The sequence below is a fragment of the Panthera pardus genome, unplaced genomic scaffold (genome assembly GCF_024362965.1).
Source record: "Panthera pardus isolate Hobbes unplaced genomic scaffold, ASM2436296v1 HiC_scaffold_10, whole genome shotgun sequence".
Classification (NCBI taxonomy): domain Eukaryota; kingdom Metazoa; phylum Chordata; class Mammalia; order Carnivora; family Felidae; genus Panthera; species Panthera pardus.
In genome coordinates this window covers 11,801,673-11,820,423 of record NW_026526655.1, presented here as the reverse complement: position 1 = coordinate 11,820,423, position 18,751 = coordinate 11,801,673, and the positions used below count along the sequence as shown (strand labels likewise).

Below are 18,751 nucleotides of genomic sequence, written 5' to 3'. Positions count from 1 at the left end.
AATATGTCAAAAGCCTTCACTGCTAATTGAAGAAACCTTTTGAGGTTTAACAGCTCATAAATTTGCGCTGGGAATGCCCTATTGTTCTGAGGTTATAAGTCTTGTCTTTGAAATTTAACAGTTGTACTTTTATATTGCATTTCTCCGAGAGTGCCATTGTAAACATGAAGGGTTTGCATTTTAACATAAATTTGAACAATGTGGTTTTAAAAGGGTTCGCCACATCAAAGGGAGGCTGTTTGGGCATGTTTTATAAATTCTTTTTTCTGTAGTATTTAAAGCTACAAATGACTCATAGAAGTATGTTCCATTTATATCAGTCATGTTGGTATAGTGTCCTCACCGGAGCTTTTACTGCCCTTATTTTTTTCTAACCTAAGAGCGTCTGAAAACCCGTCTAGGCCCTTTGCCAAGTCAGTTGCCCTTAATCTGCTATCTTCAGACCCATAGAAACAATTCTGGAAATGTGGTTATAGTTGGGTCTAAATAGCAACAAATTTTGTGCCTTTTCATGGTCATCTTTTTTTTTTAACTCAAAATATCCACTATATCAACTTGCAATTTCTTCTTTTTTTTTTCATGTACCAATTATGGCCCCTCCTGTACCCTCATAGCCCCCATTGAAAAACAAAACAAAACAAATCACTGATTTTTTTTTTTTTTTTTTTTGCTGAGCCACTGGTTGAAGTGGAGAAAGTTGGATGTTAAAGGGAGAGATGTGGGTGCCGGTTAAAGGGAGATGGGTGGGTGCCTCATGGAGGACAGAGAACACTGGGCTCAGATCCAGCCCCTCGTGTCTAGGCTATATTATGTGCTGGCTCTTGAGGCCTCAGGAAGTCACACACCTTCTGGAGCCTCAGTTTGGCCATCTGTAAAATGAGGACAGTAGTTACTACCCTACCTCCTCCCTCCCTCCCTCTCTCTCATTCGTGCATCGGCTCATTTATTTATTCATCCCTGGAGAGAGAATGTGAACACAACCTCTCCCTGTTCTTACCCCGCAGAGCTCAAAGCCCAGTGAGAACCCACATTATTGAAATAATGAGTCCTGTCCAATTACTAATGGGGGCACGGTGTGCTTTTGAAGGAAGGGGCCGTGTTCCTGTGAGAGCTTAGGGCAGAGGACCCTCACTGAGGGTTTGGGGTGGCGGGGGAGAGGGGTTGGGCACAATTTCCTGGAGACATGGTGTTTGAGCTGGTTGCTGGAGGAGGGAACTGGTGAGTGGGAGGTGACAGGGCAAGTGTACTGGACTGGGTACAAATTTTGATGTTTGTACTTAAATAAAAGGAAACCCTTGGCAGGCAGAGGATGAACTTGATGAGGCACGTGCTTTCTAGAAGCTCTCCCACAACTGTGTGTGGAATGGCTGGTAGGAGGACCAGAGACAGTGTGGGGAGATCACTTAGAGGCTCAGATGCCAGTCCGGGCTCACGAAGCAGGTGGCTCAGACAGGGTTGGTGATGGGGAAGATGGAGAGGAAGGGAGGAGTTTGGGAAATGTTCGGGTTAAAATGACAGGATTCGGTGAGGGGTCCAAGAGGGGCAGGTGAGGAAGAAGGAATAGTCTCGGATGACTAGGGTCTGGGTATGTGTGACTAACTGGCTGTATGGTGGGGACGTACCCAGGATGGGGCAGCCTGGAAGAGGGGTTATTAGTATAATAATCAGGAGCCACTTACCTGTGATTGTTTGGGGCCAGGTGGTGAAACTCTTCAGTTCATTCATTTCTGAGCACATCTGTGAAGCAGATTTCTGCCCTGCACAGATAAGAACATCAGGTCTGTCTGGCTCCAGAAATCATTCCCTCTCTCTGTCCCCTGCCAGAGCCACGTGGCAGAAGGGCACTTCAGTGAAACGCCAGTGTCCACTGCGGGTTTGACTAGGGAGGTGTGGGTTATGCAGGATGAAATGCCTAAGAGAGAAAATAAGACGGGGCGCCTGGGTGGCTCAGTCGGTTGAACGTCTTTCAGCTCAGGTCATGATATCACAGTTCCTGACATCCAGCCCCACTTTGGGCTCTGCACTGACAGCACAGAGCCTGCTTGGCATTCTCTCCCTCTCCCTCTGCCCCTCCCCTGCTTGTGCATGCACACTTGCTCTGGCTCTCAAAATGAATAAACTTAAGGAAAAAAAATTAGCCAGGTAGTAGGAACAGACCGTCGAGAGTCCTGACTTCTGGTTCTGCCCCCGTAGCTGCACAAAACAGGAAAACCATTTATCCTCTCTGCACTTCTGTTTCCCATCTCCAAAATGAGCCGACTGGATACCATCACCTCAAATGACCCCCCTCCCTTCTCTGAAAACCCATGATTTTTACTATGGACTGGATGCATCTCACCCCGAATCTCCTGTCCACACTTGACTGACTCCTCAGAGCTTCCTTCTTAAAACCATAGACAGGCCTTCCAGCACTAGCTTTTAATCTGTCCGCAGCATGCACAAGATACTTCCAAAGAGGCTCAGAGAGCAACATCGTCCTCCCCTTCATCTAGCTCCTCTGTTTTCCAAGATAAGCCAAACTCTAGACTCCTAACTTGGCCAGTGAAGTTCAAAAAATTTAGTCCCAAGGTCTCCCTTAATGTTCATAAAGTAAGTTTTATTTTCCTAGAGATTATTAACAGCCCTGTAAGAGTAAGTCACTCTTTATTGTTATGGAGTATCTCTTCTCTGCTAAGAGGCCATTTTAGAGTCATTTCTGAACAGTTCTAGGTCAGGATGAGGCAGTTAGAGGCAGGCTGTTTGAATGGTATGAAAACCGTCTGAGAAAGCCCCCAGGCCTTCCTGAGGCCGGGAGGGTTTGTTTATTGGAGGTGTTTAAGTCTCGGTGTGTGTGTACGTGTGTGTATGTGCACCCACATGCACGTGTCCATGCACACGCACACATCCACATGCTCTCTTAGATGGGGCACAAGGTCAGAATGTGGTGGGAGTGAGTTAATCAGACCTAAAAGAACACGCAAAGAGTGGCAGTTAGGCTCAGGGTTAGGCTAAATACCATCGAATACAGAAAGAAGCGTGTTTTGAAAATGGCCGCCATGCTTGTGGGATCGTTTATCATGTCACAGAAATCCACAGCCCGCACAACTCCAGGTGGACTCACCTGGAAGAACTTGTTGGCTGTTAGGCTCTGAGAGCAAGGCTCCTGTGTGTTCGTGATGCCCCGATGGCCTCTCAGCTGCCCACCTCAACGGGGTGTATCCACCCAGAAAGGCTCAGCACTTGTGCTCTCCTCCCCTTCCATGGTGCCTGTGCCCTCCTAGAGGAGCCCAGCCCAGTGGTGGCCATTCAGAAGTCATGGTGATCGTATATCCAATACAGCGTCATTCTTCTTTCATGTATGCTCACCTCCTCTCTCCTGCCTTTTTTATTTAACCACCCGGCCACTGTCCTCACATTGTTTTAGCTCCTCATGGCTGTTGCTTCCCTGTGATGCCCTCAGCCTGGCCCTGCCGACTGCGACCCTTGGACACCAGCCATGCCACACCCCATCGCAGAGGCTCTCATCACTTTGTCCTCCTCTCATCCCACCTTCGAGAAAAGGATTCCAGGCAGCTTTCAGCTCTCATGAGAGCATTGAACCACGATGTTCTCTTGGCCATCAAAAATCTCAGGGACAGTTTCCTAGGTCAGGGATATTTTGTAATTATGCATTGATATCAGTATCTCTGGACATGTGGTTATGCACTAATCTGGCTTATGATATTTGAAATGCAGAAATAATTTGAATTTTTGGAGTCTTTAAGATGCATTCAGCTTAGATGTACCCAATACATCTCCTATCTTGGCCTGCTTCTAGCTACTGAAAGTTCTCTAAGGTATCATGAATCCCAGAGCCCAGGAAAAGGAATTCCTAGAGGAATTCCTAGAGGAACCCATAGAGGAAATTCCTAAGGAATTTCATAGAAGAAACAAATACATGGCATTGTATTCTTAAGCCTGTGTGTGCATAGCCTCCTCTCACCTGTTCCTCATCCATGAATGCCTATGGTTTGGGAGCTGGTTGGGGGCCAAGGCCAGAAACCAAGATTCCCAGACCTTGAAATTCCCTACCTGGCACCATGTGTCTCCATTTCTGTCAGTGTCCTCTGGCCCCATTGTTCCGGCCTGGTCACCCTGACTCCCTCTCTCTGCTCCACCCTGATGGCACAATTGGTTGTTCTTTGTCCATGCACCAAACATTTGTGATACACCCACCCTGTACCGGCCACCAGGGATCCAGAGGTGAATCGTTCTGTTCCGAGGATTGGGTGAGGGGCAGTGGGCCAGTTTCATCTACACTAATGTTAGGGCTAACAGAATCTCTGGGGCAATACCATAATTGTATTTGTTATAATCCTCTGGACAGCCAGGTTACAATGATACCTTACTTTTAAAGCCCACATCATCCAGGATTGAGCATAAACAACCCAAGAAACCACCAGAGTCTCTGACTCATGAAAAATGTGACAAAAGACCGACTTCTATAAACTCAGTGGCCATAAAGGTGCTCATGGCCAAGGCCAGACGAACCCCCAGAATACATTTTGGCATTGCTGTGATCAAAGTTTCATATAATGAGGCCGGTGACTCACTCTCGGTGCTTGAGAAAAAGAAATGCAGATTCCTGGGTCCCACCACAGATACTGGGCTGGGATCTCCCAAGTTACAGCCTAGAATCTGCCTCTCACCAAGCTTCTCTACATCAGACTTTGGGACTTCCTGTTCTAGGGCCAGTATCTAGCCTTTGGTGCTTCATTATGCCATGTTTCTCGCAGGACCGTGACATGGAAGCATTGGGTTGCTGTGGCCACCGAGCCTGGGGACCAGCCATCCCAACCCCCTTGCCTCCCGAGGCTCCTCGTTTCTCCTGACACACCCAGTTACCTGCAGTGGTTGTCCAGGGAGAGCTGGACTTGACCCCTGAGTAGTCGCTGTCAGCAGAGGTTGTCAACCCAAGTTCCCTTGTCCCTTTCCAAAGTTCTCGCATTAGCTCTCCACATTTGTTTCCTTATCCCGTGATTTCTTGGGATGATGTTTATTTGTATTTTTTTTTCATTCCCCAAGGCTAAACGGTGTTTTCAGAAGATTGAGGTTTCTGAGTGAAATATTGTCTAATTTTAAATGGGCTGTGATTTCAAAAGTCAATGAAAACATTATTTTGGGCCTTTGCTTCCAGAGCTGAAACTTGAGCTGTCTCTGATTTGAAACTCGAGGGAGAGGGAGTGAGGGAAAAAATGAAGTAGGTCTAAATGTCATCACAGACGCGTCTCTGTACCTCTGTGTGAACAGGGGCTTTGAAAGCCCAGGCGAAAAGCAATAGCATTAGGGAGCTTGTCGTTTCTGAGCGAAGGGCCTCCCCCTGCACGCGAGGTGGGGGTGGGGGTGGACTACGCACCTGGCATTTTATCCCGTGGAGCCGGGGGAGCTGGTGGCCCAGGCAGTGAGGAGCCCACCATCTCAGGCAGGGCCTCGTCCGCCAGGAAGCCCCTCTCGGTATCCCTCCAACCCCTGGGGACTGTCCAGCCGCAGAGACAGCCAGACCACCAATTACCAAGCCGCCAGCTTCAAAGACCCCTTCGTGGCCCCTCTGGGCCTGGGCCGGCCAGGACAGCAGCTAAGTGTCTGAGGTCATGGGCTAAGGAATTGAAAACATCCTCCAGGGAGGAGCCATGGATGCTGGAGTTCTTTGCAGATTTCCAGGACTCACAGAACACTCCGTTTATAAGTCCTGGCCCTGCACGCGCGGAAACGCTGCATCAGGCACAGTCGTATGGCCCTTGTTTATCTCACTTCCTCCCTCCTGCTATTCTGCTGGGGCGGTACAAGGAGAGGGGGCAGAAGGAAAGAAGACTGGGGGCAAGTATAAGTGGGGTTGGGGTGACAGTGTGGACCGGGAAACATTACCGCTTTGGTTAGGTTTTAAAATAAGTCGTTTTTAGTATCACTGCATCCAAGGTTGTCTTATTCCCACAGATTGTGTTTGTTTACCTCTTCTAACCTGGAGTTAGGGGGATACAGACCCTTGCAGTAAAAAGCCCTCCGTGATGCAAAGCAGTAAGCACAGTAGCAAGAGTAGATTCTGAGTTTAGAGCCGGTTAAAATATCCGACTCCGCATCCACATCCATAACCACGTCTAACCCTCTCTGAGTGCCTCGTCCGTCTCCTCCTCTGCTCTTGAAGAAGTCTGATGTGACAGAGAAACTGCTAGATGCTGGCAGATCATCCAGACCATCTAGACAATAAACAGCTCCATAATATTCAGTGCGGCAGGCTCTGTAGAGCCCATCTGTTTCAAAATAACCCCGGTTCTGCTTACGAGGCGGAATGCTTTGTTGACTGGAATTTGCCCTAGTTTTCTTCAGTGGACTCCGTGTCACAGGCCTCTGGGTCCACCTGCTGGCAAGTGTAAAAACTGGAAGCAAACCCAAGGTGGGTATTTTTAGTTGAAAGAAAAATCTAAGCTGTAGCTCATTGGTTCCCCAGAGCTACTGTAGGTCCGAATCACCTGGGAGCTCATTAAAAATACAATGGCCTGGGCTCCATGCCAAGCCTACAGAATCGGAAACTCTCTCCAGCCCTCGTGGTGATTCATACATTCACACCAGTGTTGGAGCCCCTTCACCTGGAATCCAGGGGCCTGGCGCCCAGTGAAGGTCAGGGACGACCCCCACCCTATCCAGTCATTCCCCAACAGGTGACCAAGCCTCCTTGAAGTACCTACTCCTACTTCTTCCATTTTATCCTGGTCATTCCTGGAGAGACTCAAAGCTTTATTCCCTCGGAACTCATCAGACAAGTTTAAAGGTGGAGGAACGTGGCAAACACTACTTAACCAAGTACTCAAGGTTACCCGCCCCCCCCAGTGGCTAGTCATGTTGATAGCAGGAGCCCCGGATAAGACAGGATGGGAAGAGTACTTGACCTCTGTGACTTCTTCTTAAGATCCATAACCTCAGTCTAAGCATGAGGAAAAACATAAGAGAAACCCAACTGAGGGACATTCTACAGGCTACCTGGCTGGAGTTCCTCAAGATGGTCAAGGTCATAGGAAGCAAGAAAAGATGGAGAAGTTGCCACAGGCCAGAAGAGGCTAAGGACACATGACAACTAAATGTTCCAAACGGATCCTAGTACAGAAAAAGGAAATTAGTGGGAAAACTGGTAAAAATCCAAGTGAAACCCGCAATTTAGTTCGTAGTAATGCACCCATCCCTATAAATGATCCCTTACCTTTGACAACTATACTGTCATAATGTAAGGTGCTAACATTAGGGGAATTGAATCATCTCTATTATCTTTGTAACTTTTCTGCAAATGTAAAACTGTTCCAAAATTAAAAGTTTACTGCAAATTAAAATGTCAGAGTGGAGGGGCACCGAGACAGACCAGCTGAGCTGGAGGACATTGTCAAGGAGCATAGCACGGCCAGTTGTGTGTCCAGATGCCAGAAGTCACCGACAGGCCGGCCGGCAGGGCAGGCGGGATCCTCCAGAGTGAGCCACCCGGGCTGCAGGCAGTAAAGGCCGGTGGCTGGTGTCTCCCATTGCAGTCTCCCGTCTTAGCCCAGCCAGCCTGATGCCTCACTGGGAACCGGACAAGTCATGGCATCTCTGTGCAGGGGGGCAAAATGTCTCGTCCAGCACCTTCATGGCACAGATGAGCCCAACACCTGGAGGGTTGGGAGCAGGGGCTGGGGGGTGTGGGGGGGGGCCTGGGGAATGACTTGTCCAAGGTCCTGGCGGGGTCAGGATGTGAGCCCAGGTCTGGTGAAGCATCTTTTTTTTCCCCACGGCAATTCTCAGCGATTTGCTACACCGCCTGCAACAGAATCACTTGGGTGCTCATTAAAATGCAGCTTCTTGGGCTCCAGCACAAGAATCTCTACCAGTGGGATCTCGTAATCTGTGTTTTTAACCAGTTTTCCTTTATGATGTTCACTAGTGTTGAAGGACCACAGCAGCATACTGGGCAACTCTCCAGTGAGTGGTGTCTCCGAGACCGTCTGGCTCTGTCCAGACATCTTGCATTTGCCCCGTTGAAGGGCCGGGACCCCGACTCTGACTTCCGCCTTCAGTGGCCAGTCGGTTGCTGTGGGGTGGTAACTGTGCTCACAGGGCTGGGGCTGCTGAAAGCCAGGAAGGGAAAACACCACGGCCACTCTTTAGGGTGAGTGTCATAGCAAGTGGCAGGCAAGTGGGGCCAGAACTCTATGTGTCTCGGGAGGAGGCAGTTTTTTATCTTGTCAAGCTCAATTTATTATAGTTTATTCTTTTACCTACTGTCCTTTTTTAAAAAATTTTTTAATGTTTATTTATTTTTGAGAGACACACAGAGCATGAGTGGGGGAGGGGCAGAGAAAGAGGGAGACACAGAATCCAAAGCAGGCTCCGGGCTCCAAGCTGTCAGCACAGAGCCCGATGGTGGGGCTCGAACCCACTAACTATGAGATCATGACCTGAGCTGAAGTCGGACTCTTAACCGACTGAGCCACCCAGGCGCCCCTGTCCTCTCCTTTCTTAAATAATGAAATTAAAAGTTATGAAAATTAAAAAAAAAAAAAAAAAAAGATCAAGAAGCATGAGGAGTTGGCATAAGGACTTGTATCCAGGCTCTGAAGAAGCCACTAGAAGCCCCTTCCTGCCTGTGGGTCCCCCGACTGGTGAGCCTCCGCCCAAGAGAGAAAGTCCAGAGGGTCGGGCTGACAAAGGACTGAGGAGTCCAGAGCCTGGAGCAGAGAGCCATCTGGACCTGGGCAATCCTGTGACGCCCCTGAGGGTCCCCAGAGCGGGGTCCGGCAGAGATGCAGGCCTAGTGGGGCGAGCTCAGCAGCTGCCCCCTCTGCACACGGGTGTGGAATCTCCATCAGAAATGTCCTGTCGGCAGCCGCCCCCTGAGGCCAAGTGGACACGCTGGCCCCGGAGCTTCTGAGAAAACTGTGGAGTTTTCATTTCCCGAAGGGTCTTCATCTTTTTCCTAGCCTCTCCCTGCTCACGTACCTACGTTTTTTATCAGAACGCGCTCCTTCCGCACAGATGGGAAGTCCTACCTTCGGTTCCTTTTTGTCGGCTGTAAAGCGTGTTCTCCCACCTGTGTCTCAAGACAAGGCCCACGTGTGGTTTCTGCCACCCCAACCAGACACGTCGGGCCCCTCATCTGTGCTAGGCAATGAGAATGCAGAAGTGAGAGACCTCTGCCCTCAGGGAGCCCTGTGTTTAGTTTTCCAAGAGTTTGTACTTATTTGTCCAGTGAATAACCAACCCTACATGGTTTTGAATTGGGGGGGGGGGGGGGAATACAGTCCTGAAGTATACATGGGTATTCTTAGACATAGTCAACCTCTTCTCAATTTCCAGAATCAGCTGATAGGATGGGTAAACGGAGGTACCTACAGACTGCTGACCAAATGGCATTTTGGTCAAAGAAACACTTTAGATCAAGGAAAGTTTGGAACATTCTAAAGCATCGTTAAATGTATGAAAAAAGTGTTTGAAAATCATCGTTAGTGTCATGAAAATCTCATGATAAACTGTTGAGACAGTGATAGAATTTTCAAAGGATTTAAGACAGATCTTAAAAAGAGGAAAGTTTTTTAGTATTAAAATTCACATTCATTTGTTTAAACAAAAATTACATGAACAACCCAAGTGTCCGTCGATAGACGAATGGATAAAGGAGATGTGATATAATATATAATGGAGTGTTATGGGCGCCTGGGTGGCTCATTCGGTTAAGCGTCCGACTTCAGCTCAGGTCATGATTTCGTGGTCTGTGAGTTTGAGCCCTGCGTCGGGCTCTGTGCTGACAGCACGGAGCCTGGAGCCTGCTTTGGATTCTGTCTCCCTCCCTCTCTCCCTGCTCATGCTCTGTCTCTCTGTCCCTCAAAAATGAATAAATATTTTTTTAAAAAATTTAAATACATAATGGAGTGTTAGCCATAAAAAAAAAAAGGCTGAGGTCTTGCCATTTGTGACAACATGGATGGACCTACACAGGGCATTACGCTAAGTGAAATAAGTCAGAGAAAGACATATGATTTCACTTATGTGTGGAATCTAAAAAGTAACTGAATAGACCAAAAGCAGAAACAGACCCATAAATACAGAGAACAAGTTGCTGGTTGCCAGAGGGGAGTGGGGGGGGGGGGGGAGGATGGGCACATGGGTGACAGGGAGTGGGAGATACAGGCTTCCTGTTACGGGATGAACACGTCATGAGGCTAAAAGGCACAACACAGGGAATATAGTCACTGGTAGTGACTGGTAGCCACAATACGGATAGTATTGTAATAGCGTGGTATGGTGACAGAGGGGGGCTCCGCTGTGGTGAGCACAGCATCATGGACAGGACTGTCGAATCACTAGGTCGTACACTGGAACTAGTCTAACATCGCGTGTCAGCTACACTCAAGTTGAAAAGAAAAGTGTCATATGCCAGTGACTGCTAATGACAGGTGGACGCTCAGCCTCTCCTTCCTCCCTTGATGCTCCTCCAGCGCAGTGAGGTAGAAAGTGCATGGAAAACTGTTTGTGTAAGAAGTTACAAACTGTTCTCTTGTGTATAATATTACTTGATGGTGAACTACCAAGGCTGCCCTTTGCGGCCGGGCCCGTTGCTAAAACGATACCTCGTCAAAGGAGATCCTAATCCCAGGTCCCTTTAGTAACCCAAGAGTGGTTACTGTTTACACTGAGTCTTGTCCAAGGCAGAGGCAGACTTCAGATCCTGTCTCCAAGTCATGATTAAGGCCATAGTATTGTTCAGGTTTACAGAGTCTGGTTTGGGATTAAGGAAAACACTCACACACGTCAAATCTAGAGCAGAGTAGAAAGGGGCCTTCCTGGGATGGAGTCCTGACTCTGCCACTGACCCAGCTGTGTAGTCTTGGCAAGTTACTTGAAATCTCTAAGCCTCAGTTCCTCTGTCTATAAATAGGGAAGTTCCACTTGGGGGCACAGGTAGAATAAAAACCACATACACAATGTGGATCACAAACATAATATAAAAGGAAACCACTCACAAAGGTTACATACTATGGTTACATAGTATGAATCCATTTATGCATGAAAATAAAGGAGTCTCCACCGGTCAGAAATCAGGGTTGTGGGTTCTCTTTAGTTGGGAGCAGTGACTTAAAAGGGCACATGCAGAGATTGACGAGTGTCAGAAATGTTCTGTATTTTTTTAACGTTTATTCCTTTTTGAGAGACAGAGACAGAGCACAGCTGGGGTGGAGCAGAGAGAGGGGGAGACCCGGAATCTGAAGCAGGCTCCAGGCTCCGAGCTGTCAGCACAGAGCCCAGTGTGGGGCTCCAACTCACGAACCATGAGATCATGATGTGAGCTGAAGTTGGGCGTTTAACTTCAGGTGCCCCGGAAGTGGTCTGTATTTTGATCTAGATATTGGTCCCACATGTTCAGTTCATGAAAACTAATCAAGCTGTGCACTTTTTAAAAAGGAGGGAGAATAAGAAGGGTGAGCATTTAGTAATGGCCCAACAGATGTTTCTTGTCTCCGGAACTTTCTGTTCCAGAGGTCAGACTGTACATTGTCTATATTGGAAGAAACACTAGACCTGACCTAGTAGACCCAATATTTTAGGTTACTTGACTTGCTCACTGAATTATAGCCTATTTATTGTAAGTCTGTTGTAGCCCTAAAGATTTCCAAAATTAGCTGACTTCAGGTCAGAGAGGCAAAGTAGCCATTGAGTGGATCTCCATTTCAAAGCTTCTCATTTTGAGATTCCAGATAGAAGTTCAAAACCAAGAAATCCCCACTGTGGCTGACTCGATTGGTTGAGTAGAAATGGGAATATTTTCCCTCTCAAGTCACTTCTAAATGTTACCTTTCTTGTAAACCATGATGATGCTTCCATTTGTATGGAGTTACGAGGTTCTAGGTGAACTTCAGACTCTTTTTAAAGAGATAGATAGACAGACAGACAGATAGATATGTATTATAATTAGTGACTCAAAAAGTAAAGTGGTCTTATGTCCTGAAGTATCTCCCCTTTTCAGAGAATGTCTTGCCAAATTGTTAGGATTTCTTCCAGCCTTGTTGGTCGTTGTCAGTAAATGACTTAGCAACCATCCTTTCAGAAGGCATTTTGGAAGCTTTGTAATTCATGGAATTCTAATAAAGTAACCTTAAAAGAGAGAATGTGGATCCCATGCTGCTGCCTTCATTTGACAATAGAAATCCCTGAGAACACTGGTGATTTATTTAGAGGTTTCCTGGTTGTTGTTGGTTTTTTTGTTGTTGTTTTTTTTTTTAAAGTGATTGCCTCTTTAGGTCCCTACTGTAAGGGAAAGATACGCCATCCTGTGACTCACATCAGTCTAATTTCACTGAATCGTACAGTGTGCTCATCAGATCACGGGCAGGATCTGTGAATACCAGCAAATTAAACATCTCTATTTACAGGGATGGCGCACGGGAGGGAAAATGGCCATCAACTCATGGTGCTCTTTTTAGCAATTCTTATCTGGATGGTAGAGAACTGAAAATGTTTCCATCAAGAACCATGAATCAATAAATCTTATGATCTCACTACTGGTGCTATAATTGAGCTAAATCATCTTAAACTGGGCACTGTTCCTGAGGTTCTTTGAAGCATGCTCGCTGTTTCTCTGAGTAACATTGAGGGCTGACCTCCATTTACAAGGACACGGAGGCAGGGCTCATAAATACTAATACTCTGTACCAAGTTCACCAGAGCAAGGCTGTCTCACCCAGGCTGAAAATGTTCAGTGCGTGATTTAACTCGGCAGGAGAAAGGAGGTCTTGGCTGGGCCCGCCAGCTTTCCCAGGGACTGAAGAGTCTCCTCTGTTGTTACAGAAGATGCTGTTAACTGGAGGTTGTTAATTACCTTTTTCCTTTTTGTATCTGTTTCTTAGAAGGCAAATATTTAGTAAGCAGCAACTCCACATTTTATACAAAATGCTGCCAAACGGGCCTCCAATAGAATTGGGCACTGTCTTTTAAGAAATCATTTTATTTTGTGTCTTCCACCAAGTTACTTAACGATACTAACAAGTAGACATGTGACACGTGACTCATGATGGTGGTAGAGATGAAAAATTATAACAACCAGCACTCATCAGGCACTGCCTGCGTGCCTGGGGCTCAGCTAAGCATTTTATTTGTAGCATTTCTTTTCTTGCCTCTCAACAGCCCAGCAAAGGAATCCCTCTTTATTCCTATTTTATGGATAGGGGAGCTAAGGCCTACTGAAGATAACCAGCTTGCTCAGGGATGTGTAGCTAAGAGTGGAGGAGTCGGGATTTCGTCCCTGGTGGTCAGACCTCACAGTCTTGGAAGGGACCTAGCCGTCACCTGTTTGAGCAGCCTCCCCCTCACAAAGGAGCCTACTAGAACCTGCAAAATGCAGACTGGCCTGGGGTGTCCCCTCCGGTTCCGGGCAGGGCTGGAAGCATCTGATGACATCCTACGAACACCTTTCCCATCACATCCCTGGGGATGGGGGCTGTACCTTCTCCCACCACCCAGCTGAGGCCTGTCCACACCTTTGCCAAGAGCTTAACAAATGTTACAGGGGCACCTGGCTGGCTCAGTTGGTTGAGCATCTGACTCTTGGTTTCGGCTCAGGTCGTGATCTCGCATTTTGTGGGTTCGAGCCCTACATCAGTGCAGAGCCCGCTTGGGATTCTCTCTCTCTCTCTCTCTCTCCCTCTCTCTCTCTCTTTATCCCTCTCTCTCTGCCCCTTCCTCTCCCTCTGTCTCTCTCAAAATAAATAAATACACTTAAAAAATGTAAGTACATATTGTAAACATTTCTAAGACCCTTTGAGAAATGCCATGTAGAGCCCCGTGGAGGCTGTGGAGAGAAGTAAAAGACCATATGACATAAGTGGAAACTCTAGAAACACAGAAACAGTTTTAAGAGTAAATGAAAAGCAGGGGGTGGAAGACGAAGCTTAGCTGAGACTTGAATGGATAGCAGAGGCCTTGCTGGCCCAAAGCACAGGCTTTCAATACCCATAAAATCGGGCCTGATTACAAACCGGGTTTTACTGTTACAATCAGGGTCCTCTGGTGGTCCTGGAAAGTTAGGAATTTCAGGGGCCCCTGTGGGAGCCTTGTAGTCGTATCTGTGGTGACAGCAGAGTCGTGTGGAGTTGAGGGCCCAAGGCTGGACCTTCCTTTTCTATTTCCAAATGGGAGGAGCTCCCATGTCCGCGTGGGTTTGGGCAGGAGCTCACCGGGATGACGTCAGAGGTGACAGCCGGTGTAGGGGTAGTGGGAAAGTGGGTAGACGTGACCTCATGTGTGTCCCCAACACTCTGTGAGCCAGTTTCCTCATCTGTAAACTTGGGGTCCTGAAACTGGGAGTGAAAGCTGACTGAAATAGGGCCCCTTAGAAAAGCTCTAGGAGCAGAAGAGTGATCCTTGTTCCCCTGATGGGAGTTCTCTGCTTGCTTAGGCGGCACTTCCGTTGGCTCGGCCCCGCCCTCCCCGACTGCCCCTCGAGCAGGTCCCAAGTGGTGTGCGAGCTGCTCCTTTGGCGCGCTCGGGCCCCAGGAGCCCCCACGGCCTACAGCTCTGAGCCCCTCCCTGCGTCTCCCTCCATGGAAGCCTCAGCTCTCCACCTTTCTGCTGTGGACACCATGATTCCCTTTGGGAGGCCAAGCACTCCTGCCGCTTCCACGGGCTCATGCCCAGTGGCCCAGGCTCCACCTGCCACGTTGAACTTGCCCCTGACCCCGCCCACAGCTCTGCCGCTGCCTCCCTGCCGCGCTGGTAGGGGTGTCACTACTGGCCTTCACTCCCAAGTGCCTTATCGTTGCAAACGATTGTTGAAGGGAAAGCAGGATTTGGATCTCCTCTCATGAAACAGTTTCAGGCAATAAACTAGTGGTAATTGGATTCATGAGTTTCTCTGTAATGTCAGGCATTTGCCACTTGGAAACAAAGACAAAATTCCTTTTCAAATACATATATAGCAAAAATCGTATCCAGTTAAACTTTTCATCTTTTTTGTTTAAATAACTTTTTAAATGTTTGCTTATTTTTGAGAGAGAGAGAGAGAGAGAGTGAGTGTGCGAGCAGGCGAGGGGCAGGGAGGGAGACGCAGAATCCGAAACAGGCTCCAGACTCTGAACTGTCAGCACAGAGCCCGATGCGGGGCTTGAACCCATGAACCACGAGATTATGACCCAAGTCACAGATGCTTAACCAACTGAGCCACCCAGGCGCCCCTAGACTTCATGAACTCTTTATGGTGGAAGTCTTATGAGCCTGTACTGTGTTTGAATGCCATCCTTAATGAAGGTTGATAAATTGGCATATGTTGCTCTAAACCAAAAAGCCTTCGAGTAGAGCTTGGCCAGCAGGAGTGAGTATGAAGCTAGGCCTGCCCAGTTGACGTTTAGGTTTCCTAGTCAGGAATGGCCACAGGGTGTCCAGGAGGGGTAATTCTCCCATGGTCTCAAAAGGAAAGGAGAACCAGATAAGCCTAAGTGTTAGGGAAGCAACAAAATGAAAAACAAACAAAAAAAAAAACCAAGTTACCTTTTGACTGCCGTTTCAAAATTTCTCATCATCTGACAGCTGAAATTCCTGTTGTGGAGTGAGGAGACTGACTTTTTTTTGAGATATTATTGACGTACAGCATTGTGTAAATTTAAGGTGTGCAGGGGCACCTGGGTGACTCAGTCAGCTGAGCGTCCAACTTCGGCTCAGGTCATGATCTCGCGGTTCGTGAGTTTGAGCCCCACGTCAGGCTGTGTGCTGACAGCTCAGAGCCTGGAGCCTGCGTGGGATTCTGCGTCTCCCTCTCTCTCTGCCCCCTCCCCTGCTAGCACTCTCTCTCCCTCAAAGATAAATAAACATTAAAAAATTTTTTTTAAAAAACTTAAGGTGTAAAACATGTTGATTTAATACACTTATATATTGCAATATGATTACAACAGCATCAGCCAACATTTTTATCGTGTCAATATTTACCAGTTCTTCTTTGTGTTGAGAACAGTTGATGTAGCCTCTTAGCAACTTGGAAGTTTCCAATACAGTGATATTGACTGCAGGCACAGTGCTGTACATGAGATCTCCAGGATTTATTTACTCACTACAAGTTTATACCCTCACTTCTTCCACCCCCAGCCCTTGGTAACCGCCATTTACTCTCTGGTTAGGAGTTCAGTTTTTCAGATTCCACGTGTAAGTGACATCATACAGTATTTGTCTTTGCGAGCAGGTTAATTTCTCACTGCTTTCTCCAACTTTTTTTCATCTTGGGCTCCACAGTGGTCATATCAATGTATATTACCTGGAAACACCTTGGAAAAGGTACCAGTCTTAGGGAATGAGCAGAAAGCCTTTTGCAGTGATGATTTCCGTGGTCCTCCATTTGATTTTCAGATGTTAAGCCTGCATTTTTGTCTGCTCTCCCAGATAATCGGTCAGCGTGGTAATCGGGCCCTTGCTGTGTGGCCTTGGATGCTCAGTGGTGTTTGTGTGTTTCACGCAGACTTGATTCTCACTGGCTGGGGTGCAGGTGGCAGGGTGCTGCAGGAGGCAGCCGGGCAGAGGCAGGGAGAGGGGGGTACCCAAAGGTTGCTGAAGAGAAACTAATCAGCATACTTGGTGGGGAAGTTAGACACAGTGACAAATTACCTCTGGACAGAAAAAATAAAATAAAATAATAAATGCCCTTGAGACATTGTAGAAGCTAGATGATGCAAATTATGAAGCATGATGGAAGAAAAAATAAAAATGGGGAGATTTGTCAAGAATCTTCAAAAGGACTGGATTACACTCCTAGACTGGACCGCACTAAAAAGATTTACTTGATGCTGAAACTGACAGCTGAAGTTGAAATATGTTTGTTACGTTTCTGTTTCGTGCTGAAACAAAGATGACACCCCAGCCATCTGTCTTCTCTCCCCCTTGAAAGCCTAGGAAGCAATACCCTGTAAATGTCAGAACAATGGACGGGCAGTGTTTGAGTCTCCCTTGTGTTTTCTCACTACAGGAAACAGCCCCCAGGGTCCCCTGCCCTACGGGTTCCGTCTCTCACCAGAGGAAGAAATGAGGAGGAAGCGGCTTCACAGATTTGACAGCCACTGAGGGGGCAGGGCATCCTGGGCAAAAGCGGTCCAGTCGTGTGATCATTGCCCGTGTGGCTCCTCATTTCCCAAGCCCCTACGAGAACCAAAAAGCACAGTACAGCTTTATCTCACATCTGCCTCGGCTCGTCACCCCGTGGCCCCTGTGGGTCTCCATCCACCAGCAGACTGACTTGTCTTGAAACCAGACTTCTGGAAGCAGCCCACAGCTCTGTGGGCCCTTCTCCCGGCCTCCTCCTGTGTCACAGGCGGAAGGTCCGTTCCTCCAGGCAGGGACTGCTTTCCACACTCCCTCCTGGTGCGGCCAGCCCGGCGGTGCCTCTGCCTCGTTCCGGTTTTGAAGACTGTGCCTTTCAGCAGCCTGGAAGTTCAGGTCCCCCCTTCTGTCCGGCGTGCCCGGTGCGGGGCTTGGCGGGAAGAGAGAAGCCATGCCTCGGCCTCCTGACACGTGGCTGCGATGACTTTCCGGGAAACATGACGTGGCTGCCGTAAGAGCGTGTTGTCCGCTCGCCCTTGCCCGGGCACCTCGGCCTCTTGGGCGCCCGCGTGCAGGTGGCGTTGACAGCGTACTTGACTTGTTCTTCCATTGCTCTGTCTTTAGAGAACGTCGGGCTGAAAAGGCCTGGGTCAGACCTCGGGGACACCGCCTACACACTCCGTTAGACATCAGGTGGCACTGACGTTGGGGGCGCACAGCGGCCTCTCCAGCGAGAGGATAGGTTCCCAGAGATGTCACTTGGGTTAGTTAACCAGCCAGCCAAGCAGCAGCAGGTGCTACCGGCAGAGTAAAGCAGTCATTTGGTGGGCTGGTCGCTGAGAAAGCCCTTTTGAGGAAGTATTTTTTCCCCCATAAAAGTGCCTTTTAAATGGCCACTGTAACAGTCGCTTGTCCTGCCCAGGTGCCCAGGACCCACCTAGAAGCCCTCAGTGTTAGAGCCCACGGCCATCCATGTCACTTAAGACTATTTCCTGGTGCCTGTGTTTCATGAATAAAAAGACAAAGTCAGATATCACTGATGTCTTATTGTCACTGAGGTATTTATCTTTAAAGAGAGTTGAAGCAGAAAAGGATCTTCCTATTTTCATTAATATTTCTAGCATTTATATATAGTTTTATGTTCATGAGAGTAATATATGTGCCTTATATATGCATAAAGCAAACATCTGAAGGCAATATACCCATATGTTAACAGAGGTTATCTCTGGGGGCAGAGCACGTAGAATTTTTGCTCTCTGGTTTTTTACAATTTTATATCGCAGTGTTTAAAGAATGTGTGTATTTGGGGCGTCTGGGTGGCTCAGTCGGTTAAGTGTCTGACTCTTGATTTCGGCTCAGGTCCTGATCTCATAGTTATGAGATCACGCCCCACATCAGGCTCTGTGCTGAGCACGGAGCCTGCTTGGGATTCTCTCTCCCCCACTCTCTCTCTGCTCTGTCTCTCAAATAAAAAAAAAGTGTGTATTTGTATGTATGCATATTACTTTTGCAATCAATAAAACTGATTTATATAATAAAACCAGAAATATATAATCAGGAAAATAGATTTAATAAGGACTGTGTCTCCATTGAGAAAATTCACAACAGAAGCAAATATAAATACATGTACAATTTTAAAATTTATTATATTTTCACTACTTCTAGGTACACAAAGTCAACATTTTGGGGATATTACTTTCTCAAT

At 47.6% G+C, this 18,751-nt stretch overlaps 1 protein-coding gene across 2 annotated transcripts in view; it reads left to right on the top strand.

Annotated features, from left to right (window-relative positions):
• Positions 1-18,086, top strand: part of RHBDD1 (rhomboid domain containing 1) — a 133,912-nt gene extending 115,826 nt beyond the window's left edge. The window contains exon 8 of one of the 2 annotated variants that reach the window (XR_002078964.2): positions 16,976-17,087. Coding sequence is in view for 1 of the 2 variants with exons in the window: in XM_019445745.2 (XP_019301290.1) it covers positions 16,976-17,070 (95 nt within the window). In the remaining variant the exon portion in view is untranslated. Of the gene's footprint in view, positions 1-16,975 lie in introns of both variants that reach the window. The other variant, XM_019445745.2, reaches the window with a different exon arrangement.
• Positions 18,087-18,751: the final 665 nt, after the last annotated feature.